Source organism: Candida theae, assembly GCF_024610275.1.
Source record: "Candida theae strain CBS 12239 chromosome Unknown scaffold13, whole genome shotgun sequence".
In the NCBI taxonomy this organism is placed as follows: domain Eukaryota; kingdom Fungi; phylum Ascomycota; class Pichiomycetes; order Serinales; family Debaryomycetaceae; genus Lodderomyces; species Lodderomyces theae.
The window spans coordinates 184,511-209,546 of NW_026261362.1; the positions used below are offsets into that span (position 1 = coordinate 184,511).

The following is a 25,036-nucleotide window of genomic DNA, read 5'->3' on the forward strand; positions in this document are numbered from 1 at the left end:
ACAGCTTGTACTTGCCTTTGGCGCCGGCTTTCTTCAACAACTTACAGGATTCTACCATGGAAATAAGCAACACAATCAAAATTAGCAACACCAGCCAAAGAAATTGCACGACCTTGGAGAAATTTTTATTAAAGTCCCCAGTTCCAGAGCAATCAATGCCTCAAATCGTATCAATGACGTTGACCATGAAGCGAAATTGGGTTTTCAATTTTGAAAGAGAACATCAAGCTAAGCTGCAATAGAAGGAAAGTATCCACGAGACGTGAATTTTATGGGAAATGTTTCAACGATACTTTTCACCAATTGACATCGATGACTAAACCAAAAAGGACTGTAGCTTCAGCACGCAAATCCGTGTTCACGTCTGGACTCGGACAAATACCCACGATTGGACCCGGGGAGATACCCGAACTATCACCACCAGAGAAGGCGGGACTCAAAACCAAAAACATTGCAAGGGAACGCTGGAAGAAGAAGAAGGACGACCGAGCTATAAAGACTATGTCGAGACTATCAAGACACGAACGTCAAATGAGGTCGAGAGTGCTTAAATCAGTGAATCCATCCGTTAATTCACCCCCTGTGCCGGAACCATCTACCCCTGAACCATCAACTACAGTGCCATCGCCGTTTGTTTCTGAGCTGGAAGAGATAAAGGATTTTATGATTGGAAATTATCATATCTCGTTGCAGGTGGGTCTTCCCATGACTGAGGCCACTGCGTTTGGAAACCTAATTAGAACCAACCTTGAAATCCCTGACCTAGCCAGAGAGGCCTCAAGAGATGTCAACACTATGGTGACTAGGTTTAATGCAAATAGTGACCATCGCGTCTTTAATTTATTTGTTCACCTGGGTCATTTGTCTTTCACATTACGGGAACTAGGCGAGTCGTTGCTGAAAGTGGACGACAAAATCGAGTTCAAGAAACAATTGATAGAGGGAATTCTCTTTTTTGTGGAGCATATGTCTTCTTTGAGCGATAAGCTCAATTCCGAGGGAATTCGAGAAACATTTAGAGACTTAGAAGATCAATATTTGACGACTGGCCATGGGTTGTCAAAGCGTGCTTTAGTCAGGGCGCAGAAGTTGGCACTCTTGTTACCTGACACAATTCAGGGCACGATCAAGAACATCATGATGTTTCGCACGCCTAAAGTTAGACTAGCTGCTGATGACGGTTCTGCTATTTGTATTGTTTCGCTTAATGGGACACCAACAAAAAAAAAAGTCTCCTCTCATTCTCATCTCTATCCGGCGCTCACACTCTTCTTTCTCTCAGCTTCATTTTCTCATCGTGGACTTCTCATTGAGAATTGACTAAACCAAAGTGGTGTTAGAGCTGTCTTTAATTGTTTTATAAAAAAGTATGAAACATGTACAACCAAACCTGACTTTACCATCAACGAAGGCAGCGAAAAATATCAAATGGCCAGCACTTGCTCGCCGCCAAGTCGGTGGTTCTTTGCCGAAGTGAAATATCTGTCAGCAAACTTGCCTCCTTGTATACACAACATGACTCCCATTTGCATTATTTATTGGAAATCCAGTCTGCCACTTCCTTCATCAATTGCGTAGCTTCTTCCTCTTCTTCTTCCTCTTCTCCTTCCCCTTCTTTCTCTTGTTTCTAATATACGCAGCTGAATCTCTTTAAACGATGTTGGTTCTGCCAGTGCCACCAACTTCAAAGTGTATCTTCATACGCAGTGCTGAGCTATCCAATCGTGAGAATTTGCGTTCACAATATTGGCAATGGTATGAACTGATGTTTGACAGCACCAACCTGATGTAGTGCTTGACATGTTCCGTCCGCACATCTGGTTTATCACAGTCTGAACATGCAAAACATCCATTTTCAATTGGCGCAACTGGTACAGAAAGAAGTCCCCTTGTTTCAATCTCTAGCAAGCTTGTCAATGCATTAAAATCACTGTTATCCAACTTGTCCAGACTGGCGTCCTCCACATTTGTTGCAGTGAGGTATGCAGGAGATGTGAACAATGAAGCAGACTTGTCGCTGTTGACTTGCGATTTCCTGGTTCAATTGCTCCTTTTGCAAGATGTTGCAAACCTTGGATGCCAAATTTAAACACAAATCCCTACCTCTTGTTTCCACCTGCAAGCTAACATTTGCAGTATCAATAGTGTTCTTGGCAGTTGATTTTGTAGTGAGGAAGAGTTGCAATAACTCGTTATCATTTTCAACTATCTGTTGCGGCAAGTCATTCTGCAGTTTCTCCCCACTCTGTTGTTGCTCCTGCAACTCCTCCGTATTGCAGTACTGTACAAACAAATTGATTTTGTTAGTTGAGGTGAAGCTCCAGCATGTTGCTTCCCCCCTTCAGTAAGGTCTGCAACAAGATCCTTCTCGAGTTGAATTCCACTTGAATGTTAATAGAAACTCATCTTCCCAATGGCTTCATCTGACACCCCATTGTTTCTGCTCGTGTTCCCCTACAACCTGGACACACCAAAGTTTGAATCAACAATATCAACGTCATTGACCACTCTTTTACAATTTGTACTAAACAAAAGACGCCCACAAGCTTTTGCTATTAGCGAGGGTGATAAAGTGGACTCAAGTTGTGACACCACCGGTCAATTGGGTAGGATCGTTGGGTCATGCAAATGCAATTGCAAATGTGAAATGCTGTCATTTTATTCAAAATGTCGAGGTCCACGCTCTCTTATTCCGAGTGTCAAATACAAGCTGGAAGAGCTGAATGAAAGAATGAACATTCTGGGTGTAGGAAACTGACTTAGGTTGATTATGCGGCGATGCTGCTGCTGTTGTTGCTGTAAATCAAATGAGCCATCGTTGTCGAGAATTGATGTGCTGAAGGCGGTAGTTGGGTTGGTGAGGACTGCTGCTGCTGCTGACGCTGTTGAGACGTCTAAAGTGGTGGCACTTAAGTTGAATTGGTTCGTGGAAGGATCCCTGGAAAACGGAGGGATGCCCCCATCATTCACACGTAAAGTGTAGTCAGGGTAGGGTCAGTTGGCCACGTCGATTGTGATTGCTGTTGCGGTTCCAACTTCTGTTGTTGTTGCATGTGGTCTGTGTCTGTTTGAGCTAGCAACCCCACTTTAGATAAACCCACCTCCAGATGATTGTCAGTATCTTGTCAGATGACAAAGGTTTCCGAGTGTGAAACAATTGCATCTCAATTTAGTTTGCAAATTTACATTGGATGAATTGTAAATTGATCGACTTCTAAAAGCCACCTTTGGCTATCCTTTTCATTGTTTTTGTATCAAGATCCACAGCAAAAGCGTACCATTGTTGAGGAGGGGGGGGGGGTGAATCTCCATGCAGTTGAAGTAAATGGTGTTGAGGAACGAGACAATTTCAAAGCTGTTCGCACGTGATTGGTCGCTCGTAGGCATAAGTTTTCATTTTTTTTTTTTTATTCATTTATTTATTTATTTTTGGTGGCAACAAATTCGAAGTGGAAAAAACTCCACCGTGTGGCATACGTTTATCAAATACACACAACTTATAATATATTCAAGCTCCTTTTTTTCTTTTTGAAGGATTTCGAATTGAACAAGAAACTGACGTATAGGAACATGGCGTTAGTATCAGCAGCACCATATTTGGCCTTACTTGGTGAAGCAGACCCTAGCTTGAAATCGTATGCTTTGTCATCGTTGAATGACGTGGTTGACCAATTGTGGGCTGAGATAGCCAATAATATTACTGATTTGGAGGAATTATATGAAAACACGTCATTCGAGAATAGATCTTTGGCCGCATTGGTTATTTCAAAAGTTTACTACAATTTAGGAGACTTTGATGCATCTGTGAGGTATGCATTGTATGCCGGTGACGAATTCAATGTGGAAGAGCAGTCGCAATATGTGGAAACCATTGTGAGCAAATGCATTAACTTGTACAACTCGTTATCGCAAAGGAAGTTTAGTGATGAATCGGTGGTGATAGAGTCTAGATTGACTTCCATTTTTGAAAAGATGCTACAGAAATGTTTGAAAGCTAACGAGATCAAGTTGACGTTGGGTATTGCTTTGGAATCATTTAGGTTAGATTTGGTGGAAAGTATCTTGAAAAACCAAATCTCGGTGAATGAAGAGCAAGGGCTCAATTTGATAAACTATGTTTTGGTTTGTTCGAACGCCACAATTGCAAATTCGGTATTCAGAGTAAAGATCTTGAAAACTTTGATATCCTTATTGTTGACTTTGAAGAAGCATCAAGATTTTTTCACCATCATCAAAATCATTGTTCAGTTGAATGACTCGCAACTTGCCGTCAATTTATTTCAAGAGTTGGTCAAACATGAGGAAGATTTAATTGCTTATCAGGCTGCGTTTGATCTAGTAAATACTGCATCGCAGGAACTCTTGGACAAGGTGGCAACTTCATTTCCTGATGAAAGTGGGAACGTGATAGTGAAGAAGATTTTGAATATTTTGTCTGGTGTGCCAACTTCAGACCTTGATAACACTTTTCTATACAAAAACAACGACACAGATATCACTATTTTGAATAAAACTAAGAACCTTTTGGATGGAAGAAGTTCTGTTTTCCACTCTGCTGTTACCTTTGCCAACGCTTATATGCACGCCGGTACCACGGATGATTCATTTTTTAGAAAGAACTTGGAATGGTTGGGTAGAGCCACAAATTGGTCGAAGTTTTCAGCCACTGCAGCTCTCGGTGTTATTCACAAGGGAAATCTTTCTCAAGGACGTACCATTTTGAAGCCTTACTTACCTGGTACAAGCAGCGCCCCTCATACGAAGGGTGGTTCCTTGCTTGCGTTGGGATTTATTTACGCGGGTCACGGAAGAGAGGTTGTGGGATACTTGAAAAAGTTTCTTGATGACAACGGTAGCTCGTCTGGGGCCAATGACATCGAGGTCCAACTACATGGAGCGGCTTTGGGTGCCGGAGTTGCGGGTATGGCCAGCCAAGCAGAGGATTTGTATGAATCATTAAAGGTTGTTCTTTACACAGACTCGGCTACCTCTTCTCAGGCTGCAGCTTTGGGTATGGGTTTGGTCTTACTTGGATCCGGAGACGAAGCAGCCACAAATGACATGTTGACATACGCTTTAGAGACACAACATGAAAATATTATCAGAAGCTTAGCCATAGGGATTGCCTTGTTGCATTACGGCCGTGAGGAAAAGGCAAACTACATTACTGAAGATTTATTAAAACAGGAGTCATCAATTTTAAGATATGGTGGTGCATTTGCAGTTGGTTTGGCATTTGCAGGAACTGGTGACAACGGTGCCATCAAAAAGTTATTGCATTTTGCTGTCTCGGATCCTAGTGATGATGTAAGAAGAGCGGCGGTGTTGAACTTGGGTTTTGTGTTGATACGTGATTATACTGCAACCCCTCAATTAGTCAAGTTATTGTCTCAATCCCACAACCCGCACGTCAGGTATGGTACAGCTTTGGCCCTTGGTATATCGTGTGCTGGTAGAGCTTATGCACCTGCAATTGAAGTTTTGGAGCCTTTGACTAAAGATGCTGTTGATTTTGTCCGACAAGGAGCCATGATGGCGTCGGCAATGATTTTGATCCAACAAAATGAATTTTTGTATCCGAAAGTTAAGGAATTTACTAAGCAATATGCCGATACTATCAAGAATAAGCATGAAGACGCATTGGCCAAATTTGGGGCAACGTTATCTCAGGGTATTATTGATGCAGGAGGCAGAAATGTTACCATCAACTTAGAAAATGCACAAACAAACACTTTAAACACAAATGCAATTGTTGGATTGGCTATTTTCTCACAGTCGTGGTATTGGTTCCCATTGGCTCATTTCTTGTCGTTGTCATTTGCCCCAACATCTATAATTGGTATTAGAGGTAGTGATTTGAAGATTCCGAAATTTGAACTAAATTGTCATGCCAACAAGGAATACTTCCAATATCCTCCAAAGGTGGAAGAATCTAAAGAAAAACAGCCAGACAAGTTGGCCACTGCTGTCTTGTCGACAACTGCAAAAGCCAAGACAAGAGCAAAGAAGAAACAACACAATAAGGAGTCGGACGATAAAATGGACGTTGATGAAGAAATTAAAGATGGGAAAAAGGTTGAGAAAAGGGCGGAGAATGTGTCAGAAACAACTTCGGATGAAAAGAAACCCCCAGAATCCAAAGAAGACGACAAGAAGGATAGCAAAAATGAAAAGAGTAACCTTCCTGTGATCATTCGCTATTCAAAGACACCTTATAAGATTGAAAATCTATCCAGAGTGTTGCCGCAACAATCCAATTATGTTTCATTTGTCAAAGATGATAGGTTTGTACCTGTTAGGAAATTTAGAGGAACTGGAAGTATTATTGTTTTGCAAGATACCAAGCCGGGTGAACCTGTTGAATTCATCAAGACTGTTAGGCAGTTGAATATTACAACGGCGCCAGTACCTGAACCATTTACATTGAGCGGTGAAGATTTAGAAGATGATTAAGCTACCTTGTATAGATCAAATTTATCAAAATAGTTTACTTACGTGTGTTCTTGCATCGTAGATACTGTGGTTGCGTAAAGCATGCAACGTGGATATCGCTTCTCCCAATCTGTTCGTATTTATCTATGGGAATCCATCTCCCAAACAGAATGCCTTTGCCGATTCTTTTCCTTTTGAGATGTCTATATCTAACACCTTCCACTGTGTATGTGGTAAAAAGTATTGCAAATTGTAAAGTGTTGCCCGGATCCACGTCACAAGAGTAACTTCCGCCAATACCTTTCCCCAATATGAATTCCGCTTTGTAGCTTGGCCCAAAATTTATGAAATATCCTCCGTAGCTCACTCTAAAGTCCAAGCCCAAGTCTAGCTCCAACGACCAAGTTTGTCTGTACGTGGCTTTGTCTCCAGCGTAATTCGTTGCGCAATTACCTAATGGAGTCCAATGGACTATAGATGGATCAACCACGTTGTGGGGTGGCGTGTCTGCAAATATTTTCGTCACATCACTTTTTTCATACGATAGTTCAATAAATTGAGGCTTCTTTGAAGCATCAAGGATGTTTTCATTGAATACAAGTGAGTTGGAAAAAGGAAGGTGGAAGATTGATGACGGTTGCAATACTATCGATTGAACATCTTTGTAAGAATTTATTGTTTGATGGACCAAGTCCAATTTCTCTAACTGGCGAATAAAGCCCAAATTATGATCTTCATCAAAATGGTTGCCCACTGTTATACATGTAGTAACCGTCAATAAGGGTATAAGCTCTAAACCTCTCATACTTGAATGAAGTCCAATAACATTCTTTTCTCCTTGTTGTAGTGCAAAAATTCAAAATGAAATCGTTGAAGAAACTACTCAAGTGCAATTTTCAAGAAGGGGGATCTAAAATGATGGAATTGGGGTGATGGGTCCATAAAGGCTGACAGACACATGTTCTTGTTCATTAGGTGTACTTAAACTAGAAAGTTAGTTGCATAACAAGATCATTAGTATGCAGGAGAAGCTAGATTAAGTTACAAGCGGAAAAAAAGAAAAACCATTGGAAGTATTTGCGTGTGTTGCTCAACTCTTGTTCGGTTGCAAATCCTCTCTTTACTGTTTTTTTTTCTCTTTCGTACACGCACAATTCTACCACAGTATACAGTGGATTTACACAAATACTCAACACAACTGAGCTATTTGCTAATAACTGTATACACAGGTTAAGCTTTCCACATATGAGGTTGTTCTAGCTGTATCTACAGATACTACTGTATCCTCATTGCTCAATAGTCTCTAGCTTTTACTTAAACTTTAGCTTAGGTTACATTTTGCATGATCTCTCTACAGTTGCAAAAAAGTTTGATATTCTCAAATTCACTAAATATGCCCCAAAAATCCACCAAAAAAAGTTAGCATTTGTACATTCCCTCTTCTTCTTTCCTCAATAAACCATCTCATCCTCACCCCTTCTCAATACAGAATACGATAATGCAATCTATTAAAGTTAATTACATCACTCCTGACGAGTTGTATCAACTTGTCGACTTCAAAAACATCGATGTCGCCAAAGTGATTCCAGGCTTTGACCCATCAGCTGGTTTCATCCTCAGCTCGCCAGCATACTTTACCCCACCTGAGGAAAATCAACAACCTGTCATTCAATGTGACACTCCAGCTACATTACCATCGCCATCATCGTCACCATCACCAACCCAAACTGAACTGGAAAAGCCATTTGTCAGTCAAGTTGAAACTGGAGCATCATTACCATCAGCAGATAGAGAAAACCCATCAGCTGTAGACTTGAGCACAGCTGAGCCTCCAAGATCATCGCCACCAATCAATACTGAAGTGCAGGAAGCAGTTGCCAAATTTGGCATTGTCGAGAAATTATCTGAAGTTTCACCACCATCACCACAATTTCCATCAATCTCGAAAGTCAACTCATTTGAGAACAGAAACTTGAAAACAGAGATTGATGAGTTGAGTCCACGTGAACTTGAAGCCAAGGACCAAGTGAGTGAGGATGATTTTGAAGGATGTAAATTGGCTTTGGACTTGTCGATCAACATGGAAAGTAATACTGAATTGCGTCAAAACTTGGATCCTTGGTACACTGTGAACGTCTTGATGGAAGATGAGTGTCCATCTGTGCAACACATGACATTTGGAGAGTGTCCTGCTTGGTTGACGCAACAGCCAAATCAACGCGTGGAAGAGAAATTGTCCATTAAAGCATTCCAAGAGTTAATAAACACCACATGCAACAGCAGCAACAACAACAACAACAACAACAGCAATACCGTCACCAATACCGTCAGCAATAAAGGCAAAGATAGTAGCATCGGCTGCAGTGAGGAGAGAAATGGTGCAGCTCCGATCAGTCCAGACAGAGATGAAGAAATTGAGAATAAAGACTGTTCAAGTTCAGTATACCTGGATCCAGATGATCACGAACCACACCAAAAAGATGCAGCTGCAGCGAATGTTGCCGATGCTTTTGAAACATTTGAAGACAGCTTATGCGGAAACTGTTTCGTGAACGGAGTGCCTCAAATGTGTCCATGCCGAATTGCATATTTATCTCAAAGAGATAGAGCATATCAAAATAAATCTGAGCCAAATCCAGCAGCAAATCAAGATGAGGAAGCTGTTTGGAGTGACTTGATTGATATTGCAAACGACTGGGAAGAGGAGCCTGAAAACGAATCCATCTGCAGTGAGTCTTTTGATGACGCGGATGAAGAAGTTGATGAAGGCGAAGTTCTACACAGAGTTCCAAATGCAAGTATGATCTTGAATGATTTAACCATTAATGAGCAAACAAGTAGAGCACAAGTCGCTACTGATGCAGCACACGTTGACCATGTTTCCGAAGCAAATTCAAGTAGACCTGAAGTTGTTGCTGATGAACTTGAAAAAGATCACGTTATTGAACCACGCTCAAGTGAAAATGAAGTTGCCAAAGAGGTGACACCCACAGATAAAACAGTCTTTTATGTAAATCCAAGAGACAACCTTTATTATATGGGTGTTTCACGACTCAACCCAAACTACGGACGCTACTACTCCTACGGAATTGACATACACTCAGTTATCAACCCCACATTGAGCCCATTGCAAAGGGTGCCAGATGGAATAAAGGTCAGACCTGTGCCAAATGTCAGAGCACTTGAGTATTTAGAGTCAGGCACTGAGTATGTTGTGGATGAAGCTCGGGTTCTCAAAAAGAGAGTTGTCAAGTTTGCTAATGAAGTCATTACAAGAAAAGAGACCGAGAAGGAAATCATCGACATGAAGAGCTTGATGTCAATGAACTCAGTGTGGCAACCGATGGAGATTGTCAAGCGTGAACCAATACCGAAGGAGAAGCACCCGTTTTGGAATAAGTGCTTGAGAAAGCTCAAGTTGAAGAAACCAAACACGATGAAGAGCAATGAGAACTTGAAATCGGTCTTGAAGAAACCTACAATGGAGGTTGAGGAAGCAACAGGGTTGAGAAGATGCAAGTCTTGCATCATATTGGACGCTCCAGAACTCAAGAAAGAGGACGAGCGTCCAAAGACTTATCAAAGGGTCACTCGACCCAATTCTTCTTGAGACACTTTTGGCAATGAAACACAATGGCAAACAAGTAATATAACTGAGTCAGGTTGTGAATTGGTTTTGATGTTGTGATGTGACAAGCAATAATGCAAGGAGGGAATTTTTGTCGGGAAAAACTGGGATACCAAATCACACTTACTTTGGTATTAACGCATGCCTTTTTTGAGACTGCGTTCCAGTGGTGCTCGCGATTTCTTCCTCAATGAACACAACACAAAGCCGTGATTGAAGTTTGATCAGTTGTATGATGAAGTGGCACGAGAATGGACTGCTTGGATGTATGTCTGGCCACTTCAGCCATTTGAATATTTTGTTGTCTAGAAAAGTGTCGTTGTTTTGAAATTGCAAGAGGGGATTTAGCTAACAAACACCGCAGTACCAAATCACACTTTGGTATTAACGCATGCCTTCGTGACTGCGTTCGGTGCAACCTGCTAAATTCTCCTCAATGAATTCGGCACAAAGTCAAAAGAAGAGAGTTTCTGTTGGTGGTTTCTTGTTGGGTTTCTCAAGTTGTGAATGTCTGGGTTGAGTATGTGTGTTATGCTATCATTTTGCTGTCAAGTTGTGACAGTGTTGATTTTTTGCATTTGCTGCGTGTTTTTTGTTTACTATATCAGTAACCGTGGAGCCCTTGGTGGTGTAGTTTTCGATCTCTCTGGCGCCCCTCCCCCTTCTTGCTCTTTTGATCGACGCCTCTCTTATTGGGAATAGATTTACAGACATATGTGATTAAATTGTTTCCTCCTATAAAGCTAAGTAAGTGGTTTTGTCGCTAGTTCTTCGGTGCTATATTCTGCCAATGAGAATCACTCCGTCATGTTCCAACATAAAATGGAATTGCAGAAGGAAACGAAATCTCATAGGTTGACGAGTCTAAGCAAACACTAAGAAATGGGAGTTTCAACCAAACTTCCCCAAAACTTCACTATCATGAATCCAGCCAAATAAGTTCTATTCTCGACCTTCGAACTTTGCACTCAACAAATAGTGCAATGTATGACTCTCCCGTTTCTGCAACCTCTTGAGAACTCAACCCTTGATCAGCTCTTGGAATGGTGTAATCCAACAAGGCTATTTCCAACACAAGTTTTTCTTTGCAAGCACCACGCTTATGGCATCCGCCTCCAGTACAATCCATTTGGAGTTCAGTTTCTCTCAAAACGGTTGTACTATTGTTGCTAAAAAAAAAAACAGATCCTTTTCATCTATCAAAAGTTGCAACTGTTATCAAAAAGATTCATATATTTTAGGTGTTTACTCAAGTTCATACGTTATCAATGTCACAATTTACATCACCCAATATTCATGAGGCATATCTTCATTGGAATCATCACTGTCATTATTCGTTGCTTGTGCCACTTGCATCTCTGCATTACTTCCAGACGAGTCACCCTCCTGCATTTCTTCATCTTCATTGTTTTCATCATCTTCAGAGTCAATGGCGTCTCTTCGCCTTGACCTTTCGTACCGAATTTCTTCATCAGCGAGTTCACCACCATCATCGATAACATCAACTGAATTATCTTGGTTTCGATGAAGCCTCAAGTCATTACTCCCGCCAGTATGATTGTTTCTCAAATCAGGTACGAATCTACCAGAACGGACGCCACGACACAAATAGTTGATTTGGTGTAGTGCGCTTCTGAGCTTCTCAAAGACTTCAGGCTCAATCGAGCTATCAGCATCCAATGTCGATTGGGAGATTCTTGATGCCTTTCTTGAGTAATCAGTTAGCACATCGTAGATTACCTTTGTGAATCCAAATTCATCTAAATATTTTGCCCGATCATAAACTGATAACTCGCTACCTGACAATTCTCGATCCTCACTGGACTCTCCATCCAAAGACTCTTTTTTTTGGTCTTGGATCGCAATTTCTCTTTTAATTCTCAGGGTATCAAAAGTTTGATACACTTCGTAATCAATATAGTTTTGTATGTCGTGCCCAAAAACCGAAGACTTCCAAGTCAAATTGACAAGGATCCAAGCGATCGAGATTTTGATCATGTTTAAATTTTTACTCAAAAGCATCATGTTGTGATCGGAGTTGCCCTTACTCATCTCTGGTAGCTTAAATGAGAGCAACCTCATCCAGATGCCCAACAAACTGTCACTAGGGAAAAGTTCTTGTTTCAATTTATCAATGACAGTGTAGGTGTGGTCTTCGGTAAAGTTTATAGATCTGACCATCTTGACGTAATCCTCATTACTGATCAAGTTTAGCAATGTCTCATCGTTGTAAAAATCAAAGTTTGCCTCGGCTTGTGGAATGAAGACAGATGCCTCGGTCAAGTTTCGAATTACAAATTCGGTCCAATCCTGTGGAAGCAACTTTTGAAATTCGGGTTCCTCTTTGCACAAATACTCATTGATATAAGAATCTCTCAAAATACGAGAGAATGAGGGAGAACCTGCAGTAAAGTTGCGTAAAATTTCAAAAGCAACAACCTTTTGTTGTATCTTTATTTTCAAAATTTCATTTGGCAAAGACAGTAAATTATCCACGGCAACAAGTCCAAAGTTTGCATTTTGAAGTATGAGACTCAATGGGAAAAAATTCAACACTTCTTGCTTATTCTCAGAAGCTTCATTATACATAAAGTTCTTCATAACTTGCAAAATTTTCAATTGCATCACATTTCTTTCGAAAATTTCGTCATTTGTGATATCAGACACATTCTCGAGGTCGGAAGCCGAATTCTGATATATAATGGACAAGCTGGACAAAAAGTTTTCGTACCCGATAATTTTGTACCTAAATGAACTGAAATCGAGGATAAAGTTCGCCAAGAGGCTCACACATAGCGCCTTGTTAGTCATATACGTCTTTTTAAAAGCAGCTGCGCGTACAGATTTGTTGGTATTTGCGTTAAGGATGAAGTCCCATGCCAAATCTAATGTTTCGAAAAGGCGAATGATCTCTAAAATATTGGTAACAAAGCCTCCAGCAGACAGCGACAGGGAAGGCTCCGATGCTATGGCAGAATTCGTGTCTCCTCCCTCCATACGTGGTCCTATGGTCAGGTTCAGGCTGTTCGTGCCCAATAAGTTGACACCATTTTGTCCAGCTTGTGAGGTAGCCTTACTGTCTCGTGTTATAAAACTTTTGAAAGAATTCGCCTCAACAAAAAACGTCCTCAAAGTTGCCACCGATCGTGATTGAGAACGTATAAAGTAAAAACAGTGTGTGAAAAGTGGCGAGTTTGTGAATTCGCTAATCACTCCCATATTCTTTCCTAACCAAGATAGCTGATGTTTGATCGTCTCATTTTGGGCGTTCTCACTTCTTATTGTGAATCTCAAAATTTTTTGCAACAATCGTATTTGATTGAGAAGGAAATGGTAGTTTTCAACAATCTCAAATATCACCTTTGGAATGTTTGACCCAGTACTTTGATAAAACAAGACTAATCTGTTCCGATACTCTTCGCTCTCACTGGTGTACACACTTAAAAGTAGGAAAAGATCCACCAATTCAGTAGAGTACAAATCACCAACAGGTATTGACGTAAAATCAACCAAAACTGTTCCAAACTTGGATTTAAGTTTCAACTCTTCGAAATCTTTGAAAAGGCTGGTGCGATCAAAACAGTGCATCACCTTGCAAACCAACTGGTAATCAATATTTGTATCACATATTCTATTATTCAAGCTCGGAAATTGGGTACACAAGTTGGCCAAAATTTTAACTGCTGAGGTTGAAGATGATGGCAAATGACGTAAAGGTTTGCTTTCAAATAACGAATTCATTTGCTTGTAGTCACTGGTTTTGGTGTTTTGGCCACTATCAGCTCCGTAGTTTCCATTGCAGTCACCACCACCATTCAAAAGTTGCACTATCTTGGCAAACAACTTGTCGTAGCTACGAAATATCAAATCTTCGGAAAGTACCTCCAGAAAGCCCAAGACTTCCAATATTAGAACCAACAAGTTAAGTGCCGCAACATTAAACTCTTTTGACGTTACTTTTAACAATAAAAGTAATGTGACATGTATCTCGGTTACCGGTATCAATGGTTTTGACAATGGCGTACTTATGAAAATCCCCGGAGGTGCCTCTTGTCTAATTGCCAATAAAAAGGGATCTTGGTGAGTCTTTGAGAAATGAAGTAGATGCGAGGATGCATTTATCATCTCTAACAAAAGTTCAGTACTGACCACGCTGCTAACTAGTGAATCGTTCAAGTCAACGCTGGGGAGTTGACGGTCCTCAAACGCAAGGCGATAAAGACTTTCTTGAGAGTGATATAGCTCACTTGCATGCTTCTGTACAATCAGCTGACATACCGATGATAGTCTGTTGAGCAAGGTCACAGACAAGGATAGCAAAGCGTGGTTACTTAGGGGAACGGGTGTGGCAAGCACCAATGGGATCAACCTTAACAGCTTGATATAGGTATTTGTATGCAATTTGAGGGGGCTATAGCCGTTACTGTCAACACCCGCCAATAGTGCTGTAACATATCTCCAAATTCTTGTTGGATTGATTTGTGGTTGTCGAAGGTTGGACAACAAGATCAAAATGTCTAAACAGTAACCCATTAAGGCTTCGATCTGAAAGGTATACTTGTCGCTGCTGGTGCTCATCAACAGTGGGAGCACTTTTTCGACAACATAGTTCAAAAGTTGCGCTATAGGTTCTAGTGCCAGTTGCATGATTCCGACTGACTCGGGTACGCTCTCATTAGTTAACTGGTCAATTTCCGAGGCAAAGGAACAAAGTATATGAAATATGACTACCACCTCCTCTATGCTGTCTAAGGGGTACAGCAGATCAATCTCCGACCCAGTAAATTTGATTATACCTCTAACGAAGCTGGAAACTAACTGGTTCATAAATGCAACATCATTCAACAACTTGAATTTGAGATCTTTATTTCCGATAATCTCCAAGCGAAGCTCAGTAAAATTGTAATGTTCGGCATCTCCATTCTCTTCAAATAAGTCTAACGGCATGGTTGTATATGACTCCTGTTTGCTGCTGTTGCTGTTGCTGTTGCTGTTGCTTCTTGAATATTCTTTTTAGTGTGTTAGTGGGTGAGTGCGGTGCGATTGACTCGCAGTAACTTTTAAAGAATGGCGTACATTACTCCACTAATAATTTTTTTTTTTTAGTTTATTCTCAAGGTGCATTTTTACAAATCCAAATTCTTAACAGCTTTCAGGTCATGACTGCAATTGGTCTAAATCTACATAACTATTGTCAGTGACTCAAATTTTGCCCCTCCAGAACTTTTGCGACTCACTGGCAGGTTTCCCGCTTTTTATATCAGCACTAACATTTGTATCTGCCTCAACTCTCTTTGGAATATAAGTCAACACACCACTCAACTTCTCATTGTCTTCCAATCTAACAACCCCATTCTTGTCGGCTACAATATAGTCTCCTGGGTTTATGAGTAAGATATCCTCATCCTTTGAAGGGTCAATGCTAGTGACTTTGATTTCCAAAGGAACATCTATGCCAATAACCTTAAGTGCCGGACCATTGGCAGTTGTTCCCAAGCCATATGACCATACGGGATACTTCAATTCATTATGCTCGTCCAAGTCCCTAATCCGTCCTAAAACTATTGACCCGTTGGCTTTCCTGTATTGTGCTCTCGTCGACATTAAACCTCCATATAAAGCATTGGTAACCTTATGGTAGGGGGCTGTGGTCAATTGCAATTCCAATGGCAACCCGATTACTACAATAGCATCCTCTGGCACTTGGTCAATATAAGACTGCTTCACCGCAGGTCGTGGATCAGATTTTGGGGCATACAATACTGTGTACGCTTTTCCGACTGCGGAAGTAGTCGACAATACCGGAGATCGGTTAAGTAAATTGGGAATAAATCCGCCTTGAGCAAATCCTTGTTGATTCAATGCATCGGAAACGTCACACGAGGAATAGTTTGAAAGGAATTTAATCACCTCTTTGGCTGATAATTGCTTTGGTACCGGTGGTGACATTCTCTTTGAGGTCTTTGGATGGAAAGAAGGGGCGGCGAAAGTCCACCCTGGAATTACGCGCAAGTCCCCGGATTTTCATATTTTTATTTTCTTTTTTTTTTTTTTTTTGAGTTTCTTCAGTACGTGTTATACGACCTAGTATTAACTACCGTACACTATACGATGTGTATACAAATGACTTCAATTTCCCATTCAATCATCCAAACTCAACCGCTTCTGTAATCTCTTATAGGTCTCGCCATCAACTGTTTCATTGGCTGTTTCATCTTGCTTTTCATGAATAGAGCGACGCTGTTGTGGAATAGTCTTGTGGCCCACTTCATCAGCTTTGGTATCCTCTTCAAACTGCCTCACAGTGGTTGGTACTTGGAAAACATCACCTAAATTGTTTAAGAAATCCGGTTTCAATTGATAATCTCTTGCTATAGTTTGATTATCTACTCGTGGATCCTTGATATCCCTCAAAATGGCAGTCAATGTCTGCGGATGCACCATTGTTTTGAACCCGTCTTTTCCATGGTTGATGTTCTGCGTCATTTGATCTTTCACCTCTTGCTCTCCAAGCTCAAAAAGTCTTTTCCTCTCCTGGAGCTGTTTGATAGCAGCAACATTCTTGTCCTTTGTGGGATTGAACTCAACCGTCTTGATCTGCTTGCCTAGTTGGTTCAATGAGTCAATGAAACCTCTGTCATAGGTAGAGGTACCCTGCTCATGCGGATCGCCTCCATCTTTCCCCTCTGGGGTTATGCTTGTCTGACGACCGATCTTTTTGTGCAAGAATTGGGGATCAAATGAGCTTGCAGTGTTGGCCCTAAATGCAGTTGCCTCTTGGTTAGAGTGTTCGTCTGGAGTTAGTGCCACCTGTGTGTTGCCAGTAAGTGGTGTTGGTGAAGCTACGTTGCTAGGGTGATGTAGATGATCTGTGCCATCTGACGGTGGAAATGACTGTTTCTGCGAGTTTAAAAGATCAATCTCACTTCGGTTTATCGGCTTTGTAACTGATTCTGTGATGGTTTTGGATAGCTGCCTCCCTCCTTGTTTCGACACTGTACTTCCCATTATGGTCGTGACTTGAAATCGATGTGATTTTTGTAGGGGAAATTGAGATTTTGAAACGAGCAAACCCTGTTTTTTTTTTTTTATCGCATCACTAACATTAGATAAAAATTATGTAAACATATTTCAAAAGTGCTTTCATAACAGGTTCGTGTCTACGGATCCCTGTGTCAACCCTAGTTGCAAGAGATGATGTCTGCTCACAACTTTAGGGTCAGTAGAGCATTTTATTACATCGCCGAACTCTCTAAGAAAATGTATTTTGCACAGTACACATCAATCAGATACCTTCCTTCAGCTTCTTCTCTTTCTTTGCCTTCTTGTCCTTCTTGTCCTTTTTGTCATTTTTGTCCTTCTTGTCCTTCTTTTCCTTTTTCTCCTTGAGATGTTTGGCTGGACTGTGCTGCTGCGTGGACTCATCCTCATTATTAACTCTGGCCCTTTTGCTTGGCTTCCCTTCTTCCAAGTCTGAGCCATCATCATATGAGATGTCAAAATCCTTCTCACCATATCCTGTAGGATAATGCCTCATTCTCAATCTTTTCAATTGGGGAACATCTTCTCTAGGTATCCTGGCCTTGTCAAAGTCAATTTGCGGAATATTGACAACTTCCTTAATGTTGTAAAACCGGGTGATTTTCAAGTCAGTTGGCTTGTAAGAACTGTGCTTTGCTTTGAAGACTGTATGCTTGTTATTTATATCGGTGGTGGGGAGAATTGATGATGAAGATGAAGCAGAGCTTAGTTCCTCCTCTACTTGGTAAGACGACCCGCCCACGTCAAATGATTCAGCCACCCTGTTTTTAGTGAATGCAATGGGTAAAGTTTTCAACTTTTCAAGCGGAAAGTCCTTGGGAGTTTTGATCAACCATATTTCCTTATCCTTAGCTTTTGGGAAGCTCTTTGATGGATGAGAAAGTTTGTGATAATGTTTTGGGGGCTCAAAAACCTGTTCTTCGTCTCCTTCTAGATCCGAATCATCGACATATTCACTAGACTTGTAGTTTGTAGGTGCCATTTTGTACTGATTAGGCTACACGGTTGTTCTGATGGAAGAATTTGATTCTTGCTTCCTTTCACTTTTTTTTTTTTTTTTTCTTTCCTGCGAAGAGCTTTACGATATCGTGCGTGAAATGGAGCACATCAAAGTATATGATACATCTTCTGGAGAGTAGGATTACCTAGTTGCTGAGGAATCTAAACACCATGAGAAGACTCCTATGGTAGATACAAAGTATACCCCACGAGTGAGACAGTGTTCCATGTCTGTTAATGGAAGTTGCAAAAATGCAGCATTCGAGAAGAGCTTCTCAAAACAATTGGAATCAATATGGCAATACTTCCACTGTCGTATTCGGTATGTTAAATCAAGCATCTCTCTCTTACAATGCTAGATATAAGTAAACTCTTTTTGTATTTTGAACTAAAACAAAGATTAAGTGGTATCAATATAAAACGTATACAAATGGTAGGTACCGAAATTTCAATAAAGTTAAAGCAACGATTGAAGGAAAACAAGGAAAGCAACACCTGTTTGCCACTGACTAAGGTTGTAGCTTAAACCGTCATCTCTTAGTAGCACATAAACTCCTTACTTGAACAATTTGTTGACGAATCTCTTGAAGAATCCAAATGAGTTGGATTCTGGTGAGTATGAGATTGGAAGACTCAATTGGACCAACAACTTGACATCGTAACCCTTTCCGTTAGCACATTTGGTCTTGTTCAATGGGTTTGCAAAAAGATCGTACTCGATAGTTGAGTTTGATGTTGAGTTGGACGACTTGGAAGTAGCGTTTGAAGCTGATTCTGGACATGCCAAGAATTGGGTAGAGTTCAAGTAGGATAACCATCCGTTGGTGATCCCAAAGTGTTCGCTAGCTGAGCCGTTCTTGGTGGTGGTTGAAATCAAATGGGTTTGATTGGAAACAACAGCATTGACAGTAGATGATTGGTTTGAGTTGTTGGTGGATGGCAAGTTCAAAATGTATCCCTTGTCGGCTTGGATAGTGCCAAAGAATGCCTTGTCGTCTGAGCCCAACTTAATGGCAGATCCATTAAATTTGACCAAGTTGGAGTTGAAAGTAGTACCATTGTGGACAGCAATCAAGGAAAAAGTGGGCGAGGAGGGAGAAAAGAACCTCTTGTTGACTGGAGCAGCAGCAACTTGTAAAGTCAACCAAGTAATGGCAAATAATAAAGTTTCAAAAATTTTCATTCTTTTTATAATGGTTGTTATTTGCAGAAATGGGTTACGAGTAGGAGAAGCTGAGAAAGAGGTGTTACAGTATCTGGGAAGGGAATACAACTGTGTATTTATATAGCTACGCAGTTAGCAACCATTCGGATACACAGGTAAAATGAAGACTTTGCCTCCAAAGCTATCCATTAGTAACCGACGTTATATGTGGTCGTGACTTATGTGGTACAAAGAAGAGCTATTACATCATTGCACAAAACGATGGGTTGTGTATATAAAAACTCTGTTAAGCAATTAAAAAAAAAAAAAAGGGTCATACATTACATACTTCATAAGAATGTAAGTGGCTAGAATAGCCCTTGGTTTGGAGGCAGAATAGCATAGCCAAAGAGGCAATAAATTTGGCGAAGGGAAATTTTGCTTCTTTGGTTGTGGGATTTCACAGAATGATGTACGAGCAGAGCAAAAACAACAGATTATTCTCTCCTATTATTTCAGACATAACCGATAGTTCCAGTACATAATAACTCGCAAAGTTTTGGGGATACAAAAGAATAACATGTTATAGCGAATAATTTAGGAATTGATGCGTACATATTACAGAATGTATTGATCTGCACGTTGCTTGAATGCATCGTGGGCTTAGCCTTAGCAAACATATTGTTTAAGCTTATTTTTGAACTCATCAAACAAAAACCCTATACGATAGTAACTTAAGTTGCTCCAGATGTTAGTTTCAAACAGAGCTTACCAAGAGAAAGAAGAAAAAAAAAAAAATCAATCAATAAGTGATTGCACGTAGGGTTTAATGCGTAGGTCTGTACGAAAATTTGTCACAACTTCACTTGGTACTTGAACGCAGTAAACCTGAAGCTGTATTTTGAACTAGTAGACCTTTCCCAAACAGTACATTGGCAAAGCATATGTGTGGATCAGAGAAGAGCAAACTCTCGTGTTTTCTTTTTTGTTTTTTAGTGAAGTGGAGTAGGAGAAGGGGAGGTAATTCATTGGCAAGACTTGACTATTGGTTGTGAAAACTAAAACTGCAACCAGTGTAAAACTAGAATAAGTTTGTGTAATCAAATGTCAATTTGTTGCTTTTTCTTTTTTTTTTCTTTCTTTCCTCTTTGGGCCATTTAATTGCCAAATTCATCGATACTACCTTTTGAATCTTTGTATACTTTGTTTACAGAATCGACGCTTAAAGGAATCACTAGTTGTCTGCCCTTTTCCTTCGTTTTGTCTTCTTCACAGTTGAGAGGTGCATTACAATAGAATTCTATACAGAGCAAATTTCATCGGTCATGTGTTGTGGAGGGAATAGTTACGTCCAAGAAGTAAGAATCGGAATTACCTCACGAACTCGGAGACGGATGTATTTTATTTCCGTCTCGGTGATAAATTTTTTCATTGCACAAAGTCAGTTTCGATGTGGCGAAGCTACCTCTCGTGTTATAACCAAGAGGACGGAATATTGGAACATAGTACTGCTGGCTTCGTATCGTGGTGTATGAAAATATGGCTGAGACTTGCACAGGCAGCCGGTCATTTAGAGCCAAGATTTGGTTTGGTCTTTTTTTTTTTTTTTGTTTCTTTTCTTTTCTTTTGCAATACTCAGGGGGAAGGTTTGCCCATGCTCAGTAGCACTTTTATACTAGTAGGCTACAACCTGACAAGCAAAAAAGAGGAGGATGAAAACTGGCAGACTGCTTTGCCAAAGCTTTCTTAGCTCTGAATCTACTTCACGAGAAAGAAAAATGGACTACTTCCACATCACGCACGTGACAGATTCAAACTATTTTCATCAGTGGAGTAGAGAGATCTGCACGTGCAGTTACTACGCAAAAGTTTCCATTATGATGGTTGTAAGGTTTTCTATATATTAACAAGTACGGAGCACCATTATCGATTCAGCACGTAAAGGGTGGTTGATCATTCTGCTTACAACTCAACAGCAGGTGGACAGTTCAAAGCCTTCTTGATTTGACCGTAAATAGTGAATTGCAAAGAGGTCAAGGTACCAACCATAACCAATCTTGTTGGCAAACCGGCGAATGAACCGGTGAAACCTAATTGTTTAGCCAATTGAATCAACAATCCAACAGTGGATTGACCTGGAGCCTTCTTGGTCTTGTTAACCTTGGACAACAAAGTATCAGCTGGTTGAGAAACAACTGCAGCAGCACAACCGGCAATGATACCAGCACCCAAGTTAACAGCAGTGACAGTACTGTGACTCAAATCCTTCTTTGGGGTAGAGATAGAACCGTAAATAGCTTCAGCAGCTCTCTCGAAAACCAAAAACTTAGCAATGTTGTATGGAATTTGCTTAAACAAGATTGGAGTGAAACCGTTATAGAATGAACCAACACCTTCTTCCTTCAAGATTCTTGAGAAACCACCAACTAAACCGTTAGCGAAAGTTGGTTGAGAAACCAATCTGATTCTTGTAGCTTCCAATGGACACAAGGCAATATCAGCAAAGAATTCAGCCAAAGCAGATGAACCAATAAAGATGGAGTTCTTGTACTTCTTGGCAGTGTCGTAACCCAACAATTCAATAAATTGCTTCTTGAAAAGTTCGTAACCACCGAATTTGAAAGCACCTTGCAACGAGTAACCCAAAACAGTTGGTCCCAAACCAGTCAACAAAGCACCAGCACCTTCAGTACTGATAACTTGCTTGAATGAACCAATCATACCCTTGTTGTAAACAGTTGGCTCCAATTGGATTCTGGTCTTGACAACATCAATTGGAGTCATGGCACCATGGGTAGCACCACAACCAATAGCACCAGCAAGGGCGAATTTGGCATAATCTCCAATAGTGTATTCAGGGAGCTTGTAGGCAGTAACTGGGGTTGACATCTTTTGAATATTTGTTTCTGTAGTAGATCTGTGAATAGTTCCAAAAAAAGAGAAGTGAATATAAGGATCAACGTTTTCCACTAGAAATCGAGACAAGATCAAATGTGAGAGGGCGGCAGAAGCCAAAAAAAAAAAAGAAGATTAAAAAAAATTTTCAGACTGCTACAAAACGACTAGTCAAAAAAGAAAAAAAAAAAAAGGGAACATCAAAAGAAATTTCATAAGTTGCTAATGCAAACCTTCATGGACACAACATGGTGGCAAATGATGACCATCTCATTTATTGAGTATGCGCCACCCAAGTATAAGCTATAAACTGCGTATACTGGGTTCCTGCTCCTGTAGAACCCAAAAACCCAGTTCGGTGAAAGCAGGAACAAAATGCAATATGTTTTTGTGTGATTATCCCACGTGACGGATCTAATAGCCCGGGATTTCTTTTCGGAACATTTGATTGGTTCATCGCAAATATGTGCACAAAAACGCGAGCCACAACATTGGACTTTCAAACGCAAAGCTGCAAAATTTCGCAACACGTCTCTCTTCCTTTTTTTGCATAGACAAGTCTGCAACCAATCAAAAGAAGACGACTTCTAGAGACATCCTGAAATGTCTTAGTTTTGAGGTATTGCCCCTAGTTGCATCAAAGCACTTCGATTGCTCAAGGCAGCCATAGCTGCCTTTTGGGCCGCTTTTTTCTTGGTTGTGCAGATACCCGCACCAAGTGCAATACCCTCGCATGTGCAAAGTGCATGAAACAGACCTCCTTCACTCGTAACCATGTATTCAGGTTTTAATTGCAAACGACTCAAAATCGAGTTCAAATCAGCCCGGGCACGCATATCGATTCCAGTATGCGATAGTGGAATCGTCTCATACAGTTGTTGGTCGTAGTCTTGTTGTGCATTGGCCTGCAGCAGCCCATGGGCCAGTTGCCCATACACTTGTTGGTTGCGGCTATCGTATGAGTGTCTGGATTTCTGGAAGTCATTGCGTCGCTCGCTCAATGGAATGTATGCGCACGGAGGCGAAGAACGAGGGTACCCTTGCGATGTGCCGAATGCCGCTTGTTGGCCGTATATTGGTTCTTGTGGTTGGTGTGGATAAGCCGGTTGAGGAGATGGACTGTGCTGACCGTACCTTGTCATTGCTCTACTCTGATCGTGTGATGTGGTGGCACTGGCCATTTGATTTGGCATTTGCCCTTGCACTCCACTTGTTGTCGCATATAGGGAGTGGTGGGGTGGTTGTGGTTCAGAACTTGCGGACAGAGTGCTTCCACACAATGGTGCGGCTGTTGCCTGACTCGGCTGACTTCGAGTTTGCATTTCACCCGCCATTGGCCATGACCCATTTGTTGTATCCACCCTACTACCGCCATATCTGCTTCTTATGTATTGTTGTTCGATAATGGTGAAGATTCGAGCTACCTTCTCTTGGTCATTCATGATCTCCATCACCGCACTATCCTCAGCATCTTCGAAACTAGTATTTGAGACACCAGCGCCCACCACTTCCCTTTCATCTCCAACAATAATCTGAGCAATAAACGCGTCGGCTGTCTTAACCTGGAGGATGTCATACTTTACACTGCTTTGAGGGTACCGATTTACATTTGCAATCAGTTTGAGCAATAATTGAAATTCATTAAATGCAACTTTGGCTATTGGTGTCGCCGAGGTTGCCAAGTCAGATATTAGTGGCTGGTATAGTGTTTTCAACCATAGTTTTATAACTTTGGATTCGTAGCCATCCATTTGCAATCCAGTGATGTAAGCTAGAAAAATGTTTGCACATACTTCCATCTTTGTTGCATCATCCACATCAACTGATAAATTATATTTCATCACGTCAACTAAGTTGTACCCAAACGCAAACTTAGCCAATACTTCCAATGACATTAGTCTATCACGTATGTTCAACAAATCTTCCTCGTACATATTGGGGTACTTCTCATCTAAAATACTCAACAAGATCAACTCCATTGTTGAACGACCTCGTAGTGCTAACTTGGCATTGTGTGAATTGGCAAATTTTTCAGGTTTCAGCTCAATAAAGTCACTCGCCTGGCGATAGGACTTGTCAGTGGCTACCCTTATTAGTAACAATTTATCAGAAATCACAGGCAAAGATGGTGGGTACGAAAGGTGGTCAACTGACAATTTTGGTGCATCTAGGTTCTTTGCCTCATTATTGTCTGCGCTCTCTTCCTCTGTCGGTACAATGTCCAAAAATGCACTCAATTTTCGTTCTTGGTCAGGAAGTGCCAGTTTGAACAGGATTTTCGATAACGCAGTAAGTAAAGGGAGCTTCTTCATCTCGTAAAGTTCCTTTAAATGGACTGCAACTCTAGCTTGAGGCGTGTTTACTTGGGCTCTAACTTTGTCAACGGTGCTGGATGCCTCGCCTGGAACTTCCGATGAGACTAGGTTTAAAAGATATTGGTACTGCTCGTAGGTGGGTGTCTTTGTCATTAAAATGTTGAAGGTGGCCTGTAGCTGGGGAACAATTGACTTTATTGAGGTCAACCCATCTACCACAGAGAGTAATGTATTGTGTTCTTTCGACATTTGGAGGTGGCGAATAGAAAGTCTCGAATTGTTTATTAATGCTGGAGTGCCTTGACCTCAGTGGTGTGGGTCAAAAAAGGTAGCAGAAAAAAGATTTGTTAACATGAGAGATCCATTTTGGTGCGCACTTTCCTGGAGCTGCAACGCTAAAGGCGACTACACCACCACATCTACCCTCTATTTCTCACTCGAATTGAAAGATGGTGGGAGACACATCAATGGACACAACGGGTCTACTTTGTGGCTTTATTCTCAGCTTAAGCAGACTGTACGAGCCTCCTTGCTTTTAGCTTTACATCGATTCTGGTTGTCAAATATGGCACACATGTAGAG

At 40.9% G+C, this 25,036-nt stretch overlaps 12 protein-coding genes across 12 annotated transcripts; 3 read left to right on the plus strand and 9 right to left on the minus strand. All coding sequences in view use genetic code 12, as the record gives it.

The window, feature by feature from the left end:
- Positions 1-312: 312 nt before the first annotated feature.
- Positions 313-1,320, plus strand: KGF57_000775 (uncharacterized protein; the record flags this gene model as incomplete). The annotated part of the gene is made up of 1 exon (XM_051755278.1): positions 313-1,320. The coding sequence occupies one exon, from the start codon at positions 313-315 to the stop codon at positions 1,318-1,320; it is 1,008 nt and encodes a 335-aa protein (XP_051610773.1).
- A 330-nt stretch (positions 1,321-1,650) lies between these two features.
- Positions 1,651-3,053, minus strand: KGF57_000776 (uncharacterized protein; the record flags this gene model as incomplete). Its single annotated transcript, XM_051755279.1, has 4 exons — positions 1,651-1,941; positions 2,000-2,339; positions 2,708-2,938; positions 3,007-3,053. The coding sequence occupies 4 exons, from the start codon at positions 3,051-3,053 to the stop codon at positions 1,651-1,653; spliced, it is 909 nt and encodes a 302-aa protein (XP_051610774.1).
- A 517-nt stretch (positions 3,054-3,570) lies between these two features.
- RPN2 (proteasome regulatory particle base subunit) lies at positions 3,571-6,453 on the plus strand (the record flags this gene model as incomplete). The annotated part of the gene is made up of 1 exon (XM_051755280.1): positions 3,571-6,453. The coding sequence occupies one exon, from the start codon at positions 3,571-3,573 to the stop codon at positions 6,451-6,453; it is 2,883 nt and encodes a 960-aa protein (XP_051610775.1).
- A 34-nt stretch (positions 6,454-6,487) lies between these two features.
- KGF57_000778 (uncharacterized protein) lies at positions 6,488-7,237 on the minus strand (the record flags this gene model as incomplete). Its single annotated transcript, XM_051755281.1, has 1 exon — positions 6,488-7,237. One exon carries the CDS (start codon positions 7,235-7,237, stop codon positions 6,488-6,490), a length of 750 nt encoding a protein of 249 aa, XP_051610776.1.
- Positions 7,238-7,930: 693 nt separating this feature from the next.
- Positions 7,931-10,042, plus strand: KGF57_000779 (uncharacterized protein; the record flags this gene model as incomplete). The annotated part of the gene is made up of 1 exon (XM_051755282.1): positions 7,931-10,042. One exon carries the CDS (start codon positions 7,931-7,933, stop codon positions 10,040-10,042), a length of 2,112 nt encoding a protein of 703 aa, XP_051610777.1.
- Positions 10,043-11,338: 1,296 nt separating this feature from the next.
- KGF57_000780 (uncharacterized protein) lies at positions 11,339-15,007 on the minus strand (the record flags this gene model as incomplete). Its single annotated transcript, XM_051755284.1, has 1 exon — positions 11,339-15,007. The coding sequence occupies one exon, from the start codon at positions 15,005-15,007 to the stop codon at positions 11,339-11,341; it is 3,669 nt and encodes a 1,222-aa protein (XP_051610778.1).
- A 255-nt stretch (positions 15,008-15,262) lies between these two features.
- On the minus strand, positions 15,263-16,009 carry KGF57_000781 (bifunctional 4-hydroxy-4-methyl-2-oxoglutarate aldolase/oxaloacetate decarboxylase; the record flags this gene model as incomplete). The annotated part of the gene is made up of 1 exon (XM_051755285.1): positions 15,263-16,009. One exon carries the CDS (start codon positions 16,007-16,009, stop codon positions 15,263-15,265), a length of 747 nt encoding a protein of 248 aa, XP_051610779.1.
- Positions 16,010-16,201: 192 nt separating this feature from the next.
- Positions 16,202-17,068, minus strand: KGF57_000782 (uncharacterized protein; the record flags this gene model as incomplete). The annotated part of the gene is made up of 1 exon (XM_051755286.1): positions 16,202-17,068. The coding sequence occupies one exon, from the start codon at positions 17,066-17,068 to the stop codon at positions 16,202-16,204; it is 867 nt and encodes a 288-aa protein (XP_051610780.1).
- Positions 17,069-17,345: 277 nt separating this feature from the next.
- RPA34 (DNA-directed RNA polymerase I subunit) lies at positions 17,346-18,083 on the minus strand (the record flags this gene model as incomplete). The annotated part of the gene is made up of 1 exon (XM_051755287.1): positions 17,346-18,083. One exon carries the CDS (start codon positions 18,081-18,083, stop codon positions 17,346-17,348), a length of 738 nt encoding a protein of 245 aa, XP_051610781.1.
- Positions 18,084-18,656: 573 nt separating this feature from the next.
- Positions 18,657-19,283, minus strand: KGF57_000784 (uncharacterized protein; the record flags this gene model as incomplete). The annotated part of the gene is made up of 1 exon (XM_051755288.1): positions 18,657-19,283. The coding sequence occupies one exon, from the start codon at positions 19,281-19,283 to the stop codon at positions 18,657-18,659; it is 627 nt and encodes a 208-aa protein (XP_051610782.1).
- Positions 19,284-21,206: 1,923 nt separating this feature from the next.
- Positions 21,207-22,133, minus strand: MIR1 (Mir1p; the record flags this gene model as incomplete). Its single annotated transcript, XM_051755289.1, has 1 exon — positions 21,207-22,133. One exon carries the CDS (start codon positions 22,131-22,133, stop codon positions 21,207-21,209), a length of 927 nt encoding a protein of 308 aa, XP_051610783.1.
- Positions 22,134-22,747: 614 nt separating this feature from the next.
- On the minus strand, positions 22,748-24,607 carry KGF57_000786 (uncharacterized protein; the record flags this gene model as incomplete). Its single annotated transcript, XM_051755290.1, has 1 exon — positions 22,748-24,607. The coding sequence occupies one exon, from the start codon at positions 24,605-24,607 to the stop codon at positions 22,748-22,750; it is 1,860 nt and encodes a 619-aa protein (XP_051610784.1).
- Positions 24,608-25,036: the final 429 nt, after the last annotated feature.